We start from the raw sequence: 16,330 nt of genomic DNA, 5'->3' as shown, positions 1-16,330 counted from the left end.
TATGAAATGACCATACCCCCCATGTTTTTGGGTGTTTTAGTTGGACTGGACTCTTCAGCTCCTCCCATGGCTGGAGGAGAGCTAGATCCTCTGGCTTGCTGATTGATTTATTGTAAGGAAAATCCCACTCAGGACCGAGTTTTTAACAAAAAATGAGAAAATACAGAGGAAATGAGAAGATACAGAGATTTTGGGAATGTTTCTCACGTTGAGCATGAGAAGACAAACTGCTTTCATTTATATAGAAACAACAATAGCTTAAGTTACATATTGTGCTTACACGTGGACATGAGGGGACCATGTGGACTATGATGTCAGAAACAGAAAAATTAACAAACTAACTAACAACTGTAACAGACTCAGTTTTATTTCTATTATCCCCCCGCAAACTGAGCAGAGGTTTAGGACCTAAGCCCAGTTTGGTACAAATGCTAGAAAACTCCCTCCGAGGTAATGGCTTTGTAAAAACATCGCTAACTGCTGTGAGGAGGGAATAAACCGAGTGAGTAGTGATCCAAGAGCCACCTTCTCTCTAACGAAATGGTAATCGATCTCTATATGCTTAGTCCGAGCATGTAAAATAGGATTCACCGTTAAATGCAAGGCAATCGATATTGTCACGATACATGGTTGCAGGCTTGACCGAGAAACACCAATATCTCGAAGAAGAAAAGATAGCCAAGTCAACTCAAGAAATGTGGAAGCCATGGCCCTATACTCGGCCTCGAGATTGAACGAGCAATCGTTGGTTGCTTCTTAGCACTCCAAGAAATACATGTAGAGCCTAAGAAAGTACAAAACCCGGTTGTGGAGCGGCGAGTGAGAGGGCAGCCAGCCCAATCCGAATCAATAGGCGAGCATCAAGGGAACTATCCCGCAAGATACGCATTCCATGATTCGAGTACCACCGACATACCGAGTATGTGTTTCACCATCCTGAAGTGAGAGAGAGTAGGATGATGCATATGTTGACAAACGGTATTCACAAAGAAAGCGACAAGTCCGGTCTGGTCATAGTGAGGTATTGAAGTGATCCCACCGGCTCACGATACAAAGTGGGATCGAAAAACAAAACATCGTGGCGTAGCCTGATGATGTAGAAAGACTCATTGGAGTAGAAATGGGCTTGAGAGCGCATATTAGCTCGCAAGAACATCAAGAAGATATTTTGATTGGGAGAGAAAAAGACCGTGGTCATCGTGCAAAACCTCAATACCAAGGAAATAATGCAGAAAACCCAAATCCTTCATTGCAAAAGTAGAACCCAATGCTGAAATAAATTCATTCAAGAACAAAGGTTCATTCCCGTCAAGATAATGTCATCCACATACAGAGGAGAAGTAAGATGCGACCGTGATGCCGATAGACAAATAACGACGGATCGACACGCTACAATAAAAGCCATACTCCAAAAGAAAACCGGAGCGATCAAACCAAGCCCGTGGGGCTTGTTTTAAACCATAGAGTGCTCGTTGAAGTTTACACACGGCAGTGGGCGAGAAACATCCTCAAACCTGGGGGTTGACTCATGTAAACCGGAGTGGAGAGATACCCATGAAGAAAAGCATTCTTGACGTCAAGTTGCCGTATAGGCCAACATCGGATCGTAGCAACGGTGAGAATCAGCCTTATGGAACCAGGCTTAATAACCGGGCTGAAGGTCTCAAGAAAATCGACCTTCCTGTTGATTGTATCCTTTAGCAACAAGACGCGCCTTAAGGCGTTCCAAGCTACCGTCAAGACATAGTTTGGTCTTGTAAATCCACCGACACCCAACAATATTCATTTCTTTGGTTCGAGGAACCAATGTCCAAGTATTATTATGTGCTAGAGCCTCCATTTCCTCAACCATTGCAAAGACGCCAACCATCATGACACATGGCAGATTTGATAGATTGTGGTTCGTGGAATGGTCACAGAGGTAAGAGCATATCGTGAGTTTGGTTTGACAACACCCAGCTTTGCTCCTGGTGACCATATGATGAGAGGAAGAAGAGGACTGTTGTGCAATAGGTGTCTCAAGAAGAGGAGCTGGTTGAGGTAAAGTAGGTTCAAAGTTGATGTAAAACAGTTCGATTGAGGTAAAATAGGTTCAGGTTGATGTAAAACAGTTCATTGAGGTAAAACAGTTCGATTGAGGTAAAATAGGTTCAAAGTTGAGGCAAAATAGGTGGATATATGTGGCCGTGTACACTGGAGAACCATGGACCTATAGTAGTAGAATCAGGACAGACTTTGTAGAGGCCGATGAGGAAATGGCCGAAGGGATCCATCTCTCAAAGGTACTAAAGTCGACAAGGGAAGTTCTCGGAGAAGTCGGAGTTGGAATTGCGCTCTTTGAAGCGGAAATACACTCTCATTGAACACAACATGACGTGAAATGTAGACTTTCCTCGTAGTATAATGAAGACATCTATAGCCTTTGTGTCTATCACTATACCCCGAAAAATGCAAGGAGTGACCTCGAGCAAACTTGTTTGGGCAATAACCTCTCAAATAAGGAAAACATTGAGTTCCAAATACTCTCAACACAAGATAATCGGTTCCTTGGCAAATAAAAGATGCAGGGGAGTATCCATACCTATAACAGAGGAAGGCAATCGATTTATAAGAAAAACAAGAAGGAGAATGCCTCTACCCAATACCGAAGAGGAATGGAAGCATTATATAACATCGCAAGACCCAACTCGACAATATGCCGGTTTTCTCTCAAGAATGCTGTTTTGCTCGGTGTCTTTGGGCAAGAGATGTGATGGATAATACCACCGATTGAGATGTGCAATAAACCCCGAATCCATAAACTCACCACCACCATCGATTGAAACACCTTGATCTTCTTTTCAAATTGTCGCTCAACCATTTTTTGAAACATAACAAACACTTTAAAGAACTCGGATTTGCGCCGTAATGGGTAAATCCAACTATACCGAGAGAAATCATCTACAAACAAAGCATAGTATCGAAATCCTTGAACACTAGTAACTGGAGCATTACCCCAAAGATCACAAAGTATGCGAGCTAATGGCTCAGTACTACGAGTAAAAAGAAGAAATGAACGGCAACTTAACACTCTTACTAAGTTGACAATGCTACAAAGACCTTGTAAGCTATGGGTTACGATAATGACCCCTTTATTCTAAGAAATTTTGTAATTTTTCCTTGGGGATGCCCCAAACGCGATGCCATATATCTCATTGCTGATTTGAATCGATGTGAAAAATAAGCTTCATGCTCGTGATTTATTATCAAAAGCATACAAACCCACCAAGTCTACTCCCCGATGCCAATATCTTCCTTGTCTCGTAGGTCCTTTATCACAAAACCAAGCACCATTAAAATCAAAAGCACAAGGTAAATCCCTAGTGAGTCGTGAAACCGATAAGAGATTCTTACGAATAGCGGGACAAGTAGAACATCCTTTAATCGTAAAGTTGTGTTACCTTGCACAATTTCTCCTTCACCAACATGTGTGATTGGTAATTGAGTACCATCCCCAACCATTACAAGATGTGAACCATTATAAGGGATGAGATTTTTAAGGTTACTTCAGATCGCTCATATGAGCGTAGCTCGTATCCGGGAACCATGCTTTGAGTCTTGTGCATCGCCTATGTGCATCGCAGCCGGCGGATGGAACATCTCTAGCTTGGAAGTTATTATCAAACCTACTCCAACACTTCTAGCTCCATGTCCATATTTGTAACAGATTTGGCACCTAATCGGTGAGCCAACATACTTGTTCGAGAACCGTAAGATGGATTTTGGCGCGATTTGGAAAGGAACTCGTTTGTCGCTGGTTTGGTTGAACTGTGACTTGAATTGAGTCGGCCGAGCTTTGAGTCCACGACTGAATCTGTATCAATCTTCTTTGGCCATTGATCGTTGCCTTGTGGTTGACGCTGTCAGTATTGAACAAAACCTCTACCATGAGAGGTAAAGGAGTTCTCATTGCTTCTTGTTGTGGTCACCATAGTAAGCCATGTGTGAATTCGTCATTGTATCGTATTGATGATTCGATTGCGCAAGTCATGACTTAACGGAAGAGGAATCAAGTCGATAACAAGGCACCGGTGGCTTTAGCATAGTCGTAGCAAAAGTCTCATTAGCAGTCCAAGATTGGTAAGTAGAGAAAACACTTTCTTCCGATCTAGCACAGGTTTGCCGATTGCATTGAGCTGATCACGATGTTCTTGAATTCCACAAGATATTCGGATAGAGACTTTGCATCGGTTTTCTTGAGAAAATGCAGCTTAGAGAGGAGCTCAAATTCTCGAGCCTCGATGCTTGAGAAAAAGTCGTAGAAAGTGTCTTCCTTAGCTCACAAAGTCCGAATTCCAACGGCCAAACCGAGAACATCTTCGATAATGTTCCAGTGATCCAGGCTTTAACCAATCGGTCGGTTGAATCCAGGCCATATAGGCTGGATTTGGTGTTGAGTTACCTGGACGAATCGATTGTCTCTCGATCCGCATGAGAAGATCCCCGATAACAAAGCCAAGGAGATCCGACTTTCTATCGGAGACAAAATTTGAGTCTCCCACAGGAGAAAATTGTTCGATTGAGTTTAAGAGTTACAAAGTTTGCAACATTGAGGGTGCAAGGATAAGCGTACATAACAGATTCGAGTTGTTTGTACTAGAGACATGATTGCTTAGACTTACAGTAAAACAATCGTAGAGGAAAAGATGGAGAAAGACTCAAGATCTAAACAAAAAGATTTAAGATCTTTAAAGAAAAACAGATCGAGAAAGACTCAAGAAAGGAGAAATTGATCGTAGAGTTACCCTAACATTCTGTAGATCTCGCACTTAGAAAGACTTCAAGATCATAACCGATCATTGAAGAAGATGAAATCACCATTGTTGTGCGAGAGAAGTTCACTCTTGAAGCTCTGATACCATAACAAAAATGAGAAAATACAGAGGAAATGAGAAGATACAGAGATTTTGGGAATGTTTCTCACGTTGAGCATGAGAAGACAAACTGCTTTCATTTATATAGAAACAGCAATAGCTTAAGTTACATATTGTGCTTACACGTGGACATGAGGGGACCATGTGGACTATGATGTCAGAAACAGAAAAATTAACAAACTAACTAACAACTGTAACAGACTCAGTTTTATTTCTATTAGTTTTAGGCGAAGTGATTCCTTTTGCCTAAAATTATAAAAAAAAAATTTAAGGGATATAATGGAATCTCCTATGCTTTCTTGCGCAAGCACTTTATTATCCGTTAGATTTATGTCTTTGCATCTCAGACGTTCAATCCATCTACTATTCCAACCTCACTTTCTCCATCGTCATTACACACTCTCCCTCTCCTCTAGCTCGCCGTTGCAACTCATTCAATTTGGATCCTCTACTATCGAGCTGCCCAGGAAGACCGTGCTGCCAAGACACGATGAGGAACGCAATGACCGCCTTTCCCCTGTCCGGCAATAGAAGATGTGGATCCCAACCCATTGCCCCTTGCTCACTCTCTCTCTCTAGTCTCTACAACATATTATATCTGCATGTTTTGATAGATGTGGACTGACCAAAAGATTAATAGCTTGGAAGGATTGTAGGTATTGTGGTATAAAATGGAATATTGAATAAGAAATGGATTTATTTTTTAGGGCTAATGTTCTCTGTGCCGCAGCGCAGGCTGTGCCCAGACACATGGGCCTGCCACTCAAGGGGGCAAGGTGGTCATTGTGCCCACCCCCATGTGTCTGGGCACAGCCTGCGCCCCCGGCATAGAGAACGTTCTCCCTATTTTTTAATAAAACTTTCCTAATGCTAATGGGTTGCCGGGATTCACACCGAGAACTAGTCGGATGGAGAAAATTATACAACATGAAGGTACACAAGTGTATAAATTAACTAATGCATTCTCAGAACTCAACTTAAACTGAACCTTTTCACAACTAAACAGTAGTCTCTGCACGGATTCTATTTTTCTGTATGGAACAAAGAAGGTGGATATAAATTATGCAATAAGGGAAAACACATCATTGTGAGAACAGAGACTGCAAGCCCATACTCATCCCCTCTTATTGATTGAAGTTCTCCTTTTGACCATTTGTCCTCTGTTTTCCCCTCAAGGATTCAGGTCAAGTTGGTTATCATATATCAATCCCTAACCAATCCACCAATCAAATTTGATGTCCTTTTTAACCGAAACAGTTATTTTTAGAGTACTAGATGATAGTGATTCCCAAAGACTAGCTTTGTTTTTATCACAGATCACTTCCTCTAAATGAACAAGAGTCATGGCTGAAGGTGGCAATTCCCTCAATTCAATGCAACCACTCATGTCAAGCTTTTTCAAACAATGTAACTCACCCATCCCTTCAGGCAGAATTCTTAAGTCCTGACAATCAGATATATCAAGGAACCTCAGCTTCTGGAGTCCTTGTATCGAGTCTGGTAACTTGGCTAATCCAGTACATGCATGCAGCCTTAACAAATCTAAATTTGTTATTAATCCAATTCTCTCAGGTAGTGCAGATAACTTGGGACAGTAAGTAATGCTGAGTTTCTGTAAATTGATGACATTGCAGATCCATGGAGGCAATTTCACCAGATCATCGCAGTAACTTATGTCGATCTCAACAAGATTAGGGAACACATTGGAGCTGTTGGTGGTGCATTCCATCAAAGCATCCCCAAAATCACACATAACTATGGATATCTTCCGCAAATTCATCAATGGCAATGTGAATTCATGAAGGGAAGGAATAAAGACTTTCTCTAACCTGATCCTCTTTACATTAGCCAATTCAGTAAGTGTTTTCAAATTGCTTAGCTTGGCATAGGTCAATCCAGAGTTTACAATGATAAGAACCTTTAGCTTCTTCATCTTTTGCACGAATGGGGGTAAGGCGTAGTTACTTGCAGACAAATTCAGAATCAGTACCTCAGCTCCGGGAAGTTGCAAGTCATACCAGCTTTCTGAACTCATTTCACCTGCAAGATTCAGCCAGTTACTTATGATGCAGAGAAAAAGGAAAAATAAAAACACAAGAAGCAAAACAACAGTTTAGCATGATAGGATGAATGTAAGGAAACCTGTGCAGAGAGAAACAAGATGCGCATTGAGATAGTGGTTCTCTTGTTCTCCCCAGCTCTCAGGAAGGCCTTTTTCTGTTGTGTCTATGATAATTCTTTTCCTCTCCTGCTTGCTCTGGTAGATAGCCAGGTCTCTGAATAGACCATATTGGGTAACAAATAGCTTATTGATGAAGCTAGCATTAATCTCCTTTTCAATTTCCCTGATGAAAATAAATTTACTGCTTATAGATAACATATACCACAAGTAACAAGTAGACAGGTCTAGTAAACACTGTTCAATCCATTATTTAGGAAACCACCATACCTGCTTCCAACCAATTTAACAAGACTTCGAGAGGCAATTTCGAGAAGATTGACAAATGCATCATCTTCATTTTCTAGGTCATAGAGCTCACACCAAATATCGATCAGAGCAGATGCAGGAATTGTTTTGTCTTTAGGAAAGGAACCTAAGTCCAGGAAGCACTCTCGAAGTTTATCATCCAAGGAAACCAAGTTGCTTGCAAAATATTCCCGCAATCTCTCATGAAAATCAAGAATGGAGGAACCTTCCAACAGTTTCTTAGCCATGTTTTTCCAAATCTCTGAGGACTGTCTAGACAGCAATTTCGCAATCAAAATAATAGCTAGTGGGAAACCATCACAGTGTTTTACTATCTGCAGTTTAACACCATCAAATAGTATTAGTCATAGGTTAGGAGGGATTGGAAGAATGCATGATAGCATAAGAATTCAGCTCAACAAGTTCAAATACTCACTTTTTTACCTAATCTTGTTGTGACAGTAACACTGAAACATATACGATAAAGTTGAGCTTATCAAAAACCCAACCTGAAACATTTTCCCTATTTGTTCCCAATGGTAAACATAGATTCAAAACTCATATCCCAAACTCATTGTAACAAAAACTTCCAAGATCACACAAATTTCAGATATTGAATTTAGTCTTTTGTGGTTTTAGTGCCGCATATGAAGATACAAATCTAATCAAAGATGCTCAATATGAAAGCGAATGGGGTTGGAAGATAGACGAAGCACCTCATTTAGAAGTTCCTCATCTGGCTCATAGTCCTCATTTCCATCTTGAGACAGTACCGTTTGTCGAAAGAGAGTCCTGGAATCTTGATGATTGAGTGTTTTCAGAAGATATTTAGAATGATGTTCTAAAGAATATCTGTAGGAAGCTTCTCTTGATGTAACCAGCATCTTATATCCTTTTGTTCTTGAGAAAAGCTTCTCAATAATTGATTTGTCCCAAACATCATCTACAACCAACAATAGTGGCTCTGACTTTTTCTGTTTTAGAAGGAATTGATATTGCTTAGTTGCTCTTTCTTCACTCAAATAGGACGGAGGCACCTCACTACCAATCTCTTGAAGAAGTCGTTCCAGGATCTTTAAGGTTGGGGGAGCCTCTGGCACTGGGTACACCATGGTGGGAGTCCTTGAAACACTTACAAAGAATATCTTATCCTTGAATATGCCTGCACCAAACATAAGAAAGTTGTCTATCTAAAAGACCCCATAGAGAAAGGTAAAATAAGGGGGTGAGTCCCATCATGGGACCTATTAGAAAAATATGTTCAACAACCCGCTCCCCCTGCCAGCTCTGCCCATCTATGCACTACCCACTTCCCCCATTGTCCTCGCAAGCACCACCACCATCAACCACTGGTTTCGCTTTAATACAACTTGTTAAGGACTTGGATAGAACTCAAACTTAAAAGTTAGCCTTTAAAGAGAGGGTGTTCAAGTACTTACAAGTCTTCACTTCGGGCTACTCAAATCAAAATATATAGTTGTCCTATCAGTTTTTGTGATTCTACTTATTGGTACATAGTCTTTATCTCCCCTTCCGATGCTCTGGTCTCGGCTAAACTGAGACCTGGCTAAGTGAAAGAAGAAGTCGATCGGACGCCTAAAATTTCACCAGGGTATATATTATTCTACGGGAAATCTGAGAATATGCTATTCATTGGTTGTGCAAGATGGGTGGTACTGGTGACCTTAGGATTAATACTTTCGCCTTTCACGTGGAATCCCAACAGAGCTTCTTAAACCGTGGAGTTGAGAAGGTCAAGGAAATTCCGGAAACATCAAGAATTTTTATCCTCTCAAGTGTGCAATGCACCTCACTTGTGCATCCAATGGTGGCCACTGCATTCTTGGGCCACCCGATGCACAAGTAAGGTGCACTGGGCCGCACTTGAGAGGATGAAAACCAAATTTTAAACCCATTAGGCTTTCAAGGATTCCTACCGCCCACCCAGAAAGAAGAGTTTTGGATCCAATTGAAAGTTGGGAAAAAAATTCGTAGCAGAAAGAAGGTAACAGAGAGAAACCACAAAAGAAAGCTTTTAGGAGTTGATGTGGTGATACCTCTAACTTCTTCGTCATGGCAAAGCATGGCAGCTAATGTGGACTTCCCACATCCTCCAGGAGCATGTAGTCGAAGCACCTTCACATCTTCTTTTAACAATTCAAACTTCAATTCTCTGAGACTTAAATCGAACCCAAGAACACGATATGGGAGCTTAGGAACCTCAAACAATTCCTCGTTAACAACGGATCCCACACGCAGAGTTCGTCCTTCCTCCTTACTTGTCAATTGTAAGACATCGGGAAGCTGGTTTCCGATTTGAACCTCCCGCTGGTAGAAACTACGAATAGCTTCCTGCAAATTATTGATGTACCGATTCTTCTGGAAGATGTTGTCCCAAAACGAGACGTTGCAACCCTTCTCGATGAACTCTTTTCCTTCCCGCAACTTCCCAACGAATCTCTCTAGCTCCTTCACCTTACTATTGTTTAATTCTGAATCAGATATCCTAAAATCTTCAAACTGAGGAACCACTAGTTCGAGAGTACGTTGGAGCAGTTTAAGTTCTTCCCTGAAATTGACGGCATCAGCCTTCATTTCTAATATCAAAAGCAAAAGCTGTATAGCTGTGTCACGAAAGATGATTCCGTTCGCCATCTCCTGTTTCTCTCTTTCCTGATTGCAGAACTCAACAATCTCATTATCTAAATTGACGATCATACTGGAAAAACGGTTTTTCTGAGTGGTAGTGTTCCAAGACTTGAACTTGTAGCACCTCTCGACGAGCTGTCTTCCTTCCTGCAATTTCTTATTGAAACCCTTGAGCTCCTCCTGCTTACGACCCGATATCCTCAAATTTTCGAACAGAGGAACCCCTACTTTGAGAGTTTCTTGGAGCCGTTCAAGATCTTCCCTAAAATTGGCGGGTTTAACCTGCACTTCTAGAATCGCAAGCCTAAGCTCTTTAGCTGAATCAACCAGCTCTTTAGCTGTGTCCTGCAAGGGGTTTTCGTTCGCCATTGTTGTTTTCTCTATTTGCCAACCATACTCCTCCGTCATGTGAATTCAAATCCTTAACTCAGAGGAATTTCAAGGTAGAAAGACTCTCTTCCGTTGGAATTTGCAGAGATGGAATGATTGACTTCTCCTTCCTAACAATTTCTGAGAAGAAGAATCGTTCTGCTGTTAACTTCATTGACTGACTTTCGTTTCTTTGTCTGCTAGTTGGTCCTGGCCAGCTTGGCCTGCCGATTGATTTATTAATATGTTCACTCCATTGACTTACTTGTTGGACAAGTGTGTGTCCATCAAATCCGGTTTGGTTCGGGTCAACCCAGTTCACCTTTGTATTGAACATTTATATATTTTAGTTTAATATTGTCACATGCGCTATAAACTTTTTGAGCATTATATGACCGTAAGTTATACTTAAAATGGTAGTCACAACTAGGGTTTGGACTGAGCACCGTTATCATATGGTCGTCGCATTGGGTATGCCTAGACATGTAATGTCAGGGTACGAATGCGAGTGCTCACATGTTTGATGTGTGCATTGGCGAAGAATCTACTTTGTCGATTCCCTCATGTATTACTGCCAGATGTAGGAAGGGATAGACATGTGTCACCGACGCCCTATACCTGAGGGAATCCTGTCACAACAAAGTGTGATCGCATTCTTTGGTTCACCAATGACTGAGACTCAAGCGAGTCAAAGCCGGTGTTCTTGGAATGCGTGAACACTTTTGTGAGTGAATGAGTTATCCAACACGGTCACCACTGCCCGATTGGGGAACACCAAGATAGAGACTGTCTGTGCATGGTCGGATCAGAATCTAGATCCAGTACCGTTTTGGAAATGGTTTTACAAAATTTATTTTACATAAAATGATACATTATTTATAGTTATTTCAAATAAAGTGTTTTATCGAGTTTTGCGGGATTGGATCGGATGCACAGACGCTCTTATATGGACATGTACTATGGATTGGGGTTTGGCAATACATGTGTACATGCCCTAGATTCCATAATGATGGTGTTGATTAGTGGGGGGGGTTGTATATGATAAATTGTTATCATATAGGGAGTTATTTGGAATTTGCAAATTTAATTGGCTTTTTATTTAATTAATGGATTTGGTGCTAATTGTAATTATCCATTAATAATTAAATAAAGAATCTAATTAATACTTTCCCTATTAGATTCTGCTTCTTCACCTGTGTAGCACTTTGAGTTTAAACAGAACTGCCAGACTGAGAGAGAGAGAGAGTCAGACTCTCACTAGGGCTCTATTAAATCTATCTAGGATTTAATTAAACCCGATTATTATAAATAGGGGATCATAAAACGCAGAAGAGAGAGCTCTCCACGTTTTTGGAGCAGACACTCTCTCTCCTACATTTTTGGATTCTCTCTCTCTCCCTCTTGTGATCTCTCTTCTTCTTCTTCTTGCTTCTCTCACCTGTGTTTGAGAGTTAGGGTTTGTGAAACCCTAAATCTGTGCTGAGGAGTTTGAGGGCATCTGGGACTGGCATGTAGAACCTTGGTCGCACCATTGGAGGTTCAAATCTGTTTGCTTGGAGCGCTCGCTGGAGGAAGAACCATTGTCTATTGGAGGAGCAACACTTGAGGCTCACCAGGTTAGCAGTTCTTTATTAATTCCTTCTGTTCATTGATTATTAATATTTATGGGATGCGAAAGAAACTCGAATCGACCTTTTCCGCTGCGCATTCGAGTTAGGGATGGATCCCCTTTGCCATGTGATGGACTAGGGATGAGTTTCTTCGTCCCTACTGTGATAATAAATTTTATGGGGCACATGAGGGAAGGAGAAACCCTAACAGGGATGCACCAGGGTTCCCATGGGCGACCATGGGATGCACCAGGGTTCCCATGGGCGACCATGGGAAGCCCTAAAAATTAAAATGGGGCACCCATGGGACACCATGGGCTAACCCAGGACGTGCAAAATCCTAAGGATAAATATCTTGGTCTCCCTAGGGAACCATGGTTTGATCCCTGGACCGTTGTTTGGCCAACAGTGTGGTATTAGAGCCACCTTTCCCACCCATGAATATTAGATAATTAATAGTTTAATGTAATTATCATGAGTGGGATGCAAGTTGACACATGGGTGGTTAGAATATGGTTGTTGTAACAACCTTCCCATGTGCACATGGATAGTTACAAGGTTGTTAGTGTAACAACCTACCCATGTGATGATGGATTTGATTAGTTTTATTTATTTCAATTATTGAAGCATGTATCCAATTAGGTTGTGATTACTAATTTTTAATTTTAAAATTTTTTAATCATATTCTATATGTGGGGGGGGGGGGGGGGAGTGCATGCTGCCAAGCCTCTGTGCACGCCCTCCCCCATGAACCTACCCTTGTGCGCATCCCCTTGCGGGCTGCTACCTGCGGGCTGCGGGCCTGCAGGCTGCTATCCATGGGCTTTAGCCTACGGGCAGCAAGCCTGCAGCCTACAGCCCAAGGCTGCTGTCCGTGGGCCTTGTGCCTATGGGCTGCGCAGGGAGTGCCTGCAGCCTACGCATGTGGGCTGCATGCACCCCCCTTGTTTTCTCTCCAGTGTATAGAATTTTTTCTAGGTTTCCATTGTAATTTTAGAGGAGTTAGGACTCCCAGGGCATGTTGATGGTGATCCACATGTGGTGCTCAAAGCTTATGGAGATGCAAGTCACATACTTTGAAGACGTAATCGGACGGAGGAGATGATCGAGGCGTGGCATCCATGGCATGATAAATGCACCCAAAGTTATTAGTTTTATTTTTATTTTGAGGGTTCTTTAATTGCTTCTGATAAAAATACCGCCATCTCATAATCACTTTTAATTAATGTTGATTAATTATGTTATTTAAATCTATCTATGTATGTGAGAGTTAATTAATCCCTCTTTATTCACAATACATGTATGATATGGACTAGTCTTAATCGGTAGACATGTCCATGGCCTCCTATTGAAGATAAATGTAGAAAGTGTATGACATGACCCCGCATAAGCCAACAGGACATTGCCAGGACCTCTGTCACACATTTATCTATATTTACCTCTATCTAGATACGTTAGGGTATGGATAGTGAGAGGGCACTGCGACAGTGGGCCATCTTTCATGACTCCATGATTCTAACTAATGCAATAGGTAAGTACATGACTTGGGTGTATGTCAGCCGACAGGATCTGGACATGACACCCAGGTGGTCGAAAATATTGGAAGCTCATGAGGCGGACAGCTTAGTCCACACTACCATGGTATGTATAATGACTCCCGACAGGGTAAGTTATGCATGTAAGGGTTGTAGGTATCCAATTCATCTTTTGGGTTATGAGGGAAACCCAAATCATGAAAGACCATTGATGTGTGTGTGCTCAATTTATTATTTTCAATTGTCATTAATTAGCATGTGGTTATTTACTTGTGCATGTATAGATTAATATACGATGGCTGCCGTTAATTCCAACCTGTTAACACTCATTAGCGAATACAAACTTAATGGTACAAACTATGTCGATTGGTACCGGAGCATTAAGTTGCTCCTGACTGCTGAAGGACTGTACACAATTCTAGATGAACAAGTTCCTCCTCAACTCGACCCGAACGATTTTGAGGCAAATGAAGAGATGCAAGATTTCCTCATGAGGGATTCCAAGGCATCACTCTATATCCTAGGATCGTTGGAAAAGTCAGTTGTAGACTCAGTCAAGGATATACGCACTGCTGGGGATAAAATGGATAAGCTTGCTAAATTATTCAACAGGCAGTTGACACACACACATTCTAATGCGGTGAGTCAAATCCATAACTCCAAGATGTCCCAGGGGACTCCAATGATGGATCATGTAATGAAAATGATCAATCTGTTTGAACAACTGGAATCCATGGGAACTAATTTCAGCCTGCGATACAAGACTGATGTGATCTTAGCGTCACTCACTTCTACCTACGCACCTTTTAGGATGTCCTACAAGATGTCCGAGAAGGAGATGGAGCTCATCGAGCTTGCTAATGTACTGGTAGAGGCTGAAACGTCCTTGAAAAAGGACAAGGCTGAGGTCAATGCAACTGAGGCAAAGCCTTCTTCAAATGGGAAGAAGTAAAAAAAGGGAAGTAAGGGCAAGACCCTGAAAGCCAAGGGTGGGAAGTCTGGCAATAAAGGCAAAGGCAAGTGCTTCTATTGTAAGAAGGAGGGTCATTGGAAAAGAAACTGTCGTGCTTACCTGGCAACTTTGAAAGACAAGAAGCCGGATGAAACAGAGGCTACTAAAGAAGGTACATGTGATGTTCACGTTCTTTATGAGTCTAATTTGTCTTTTGAACCTACCAATTCTTGGTTGGTGGATAGTGGATCCACTGTTCACATTTGCAATGATTTGCAGGGGTTCAAGGAGACAAGGAACCTGGAAAGAAATGAAGTGCGTCTTCGGATGGGCACTAGAACTGAGACCATGGCATTGGCTGTGGGAACTTTTATTTTAAATTTTAGTTCTGCTAGTTTAGTTTTAAAGGATTGCTATTATGTACCCTCTTTCAAGAGGAAGATAATTTCAGTTTCAAAACTTGTTTTGGACGGATATAGTTTTTCCTTTAATTCTAAATTGATTATTCGTTTTAATAATTCCTTTGTGGCATCCGGATATATGCAAAGTGGTTTGTATTTTCTAGATTGCCCTATTAGAACGAATGTTGTTTCAAATGTTGATTTGAAACGGAAAGCAGCTCCAGTGAACTCAACATATCTGTGGCATCTAAGATTGGGTCACATAAATGTGGATCGAATCAGTAGATTGGTGAGGGATGGGCCCTTAGAGAGTCTGAGGGTGGAACCATTCCCCACCTGTGAGTCATGCCTTCAGGGCAAAATGACCAAGAAATCCTTTAGCAATAAAGGAGCTAGAGCCACAGATCTGTTGGAGTTGATACGCATTGACGTGTGTGGACCCATAAACATACAAGCAAGATATGGGTATGAGTACTTTATCACGTTCACCGATGATTACTCTAGATATGGTTACATATACTTGATGCGTAGGAAATCGGAAGCCTTTGATAAATTCAAAGAATTCCAAGCCGAGGTCGAAAGATAGCTCGATAAATGCATCAAGTCCTTACGATCAGATTGTGGAGGGGAGTATCTATCGGATGAGTTTAAAGAACATCTCATATCCCAAGGGATAGTTAGTCAGTTAACTAATCCAGGCACACCACAACAAAATGGTGTATCCGAACAACGCAATCGGACCCTATTGGATATGGTCAGGATAATGCTCACTTATAGTGAGCTGCCTCTTTCTTTCTGGGGGTACGCTTTAGAGACGGCGATATATATCTTGAATAGGGTTCCATCTAAGTTTGTAGCCAAGACACCCTTTGAGTTGTGGAAGGGGCAAAAGCCCAGTATTCAACACCTTAGGGTATGGGGTTGCATAGCACATGTGCGAAAGCAACAAACAGACAAGTTGGAATCCAGGACTTCGAGATGCTATTTCTTAGGCTACCCCAAAGGCACGATAGGCTATTATTTCTATGATCTAGTTGACCAAAAGGTCATTGTAAGTAAACATGTCACATTTTTGGAGGAAGAAATGATGACCTAGAGGTCCGAACCAGTAGTCATAAAAGAGCTATCAGATGGCTCAGAAACGTCACTTCCAGAAGTGAGACCAACTAACATACCCGTTGAAATACCAACACCTGAGGAACCTCGACGCAGTGGGAGGACTATTAGACCACCCACCAGGCTAACTCTTCTAACCGAAGAGGAAACTGTGGAAGAGTTCCACATGGTATCGGTTGAATCGGATGATGATCCAATGACATACTTTGAGGCTCTAAAGGATGTTGATGCCACTAGGTGGCTGGAGGCAATGCGCTCTGAAATTGATTCGATGCATTCCAACAAGGTCTGGACTCTAGTCGATCCACCACTTGGCGT

The 16,330-nt window shown here is 41.7% G+C and overlaps 1 protein-coding gene across 1 annotated transcript in view; it reads right to left on the bottom strand.

Annotated features, from left to right (window-relative positions):
* Positions 1 to 16,330, bottom strand: part of LOC122639214 (probable disease resistance protein At5g66890) — a 31,143-nt gene that overhangs the window by 5,275 nt on the left and 9,538 nt on the right. The window contains exons 2-3 of the mRNA XM_043832035.1: positions 9,703 to 9,708; positions 8,097 to 8,354 (exon numbers count right to left, since the gene is read on the bottom strand). Coding sequence (XP_043687970.1) covers positions 8,097 to 8,264 — 168 coding nt within the window. The 5' untranslated portion in view covers positions 8,265 to 8,354; positions 9,703 to 9,708. The remainder of the gene's footprint in view (positions 1 to 8,096; positions 8,355 to 9,702; positions 9,709 to 16,330) is intronic.

The sequence above is a fragment of the Telopea speciosissima genome, chromosome 9, assembly GCF_018873765.1.
Source record: "Telopea speciosissima isolate NSW1024214 ecotype Mountain lineage chromosome 9, Tspe_v1, whole genome shotgun sequence".
In the NCBI taxonomy this organism is placed as follows: domain Eukaryota; kingdom Viridiplantae; phylum Streptophyta; class Magnoliopsida; order Proteales; family Proteaceae; genus Telopea; species Telopea speciosissima.
Note: the sequence above shows the minus strand (reverse complement) of the source record. Positions and strands in the feature narration are given on the sequence as shown.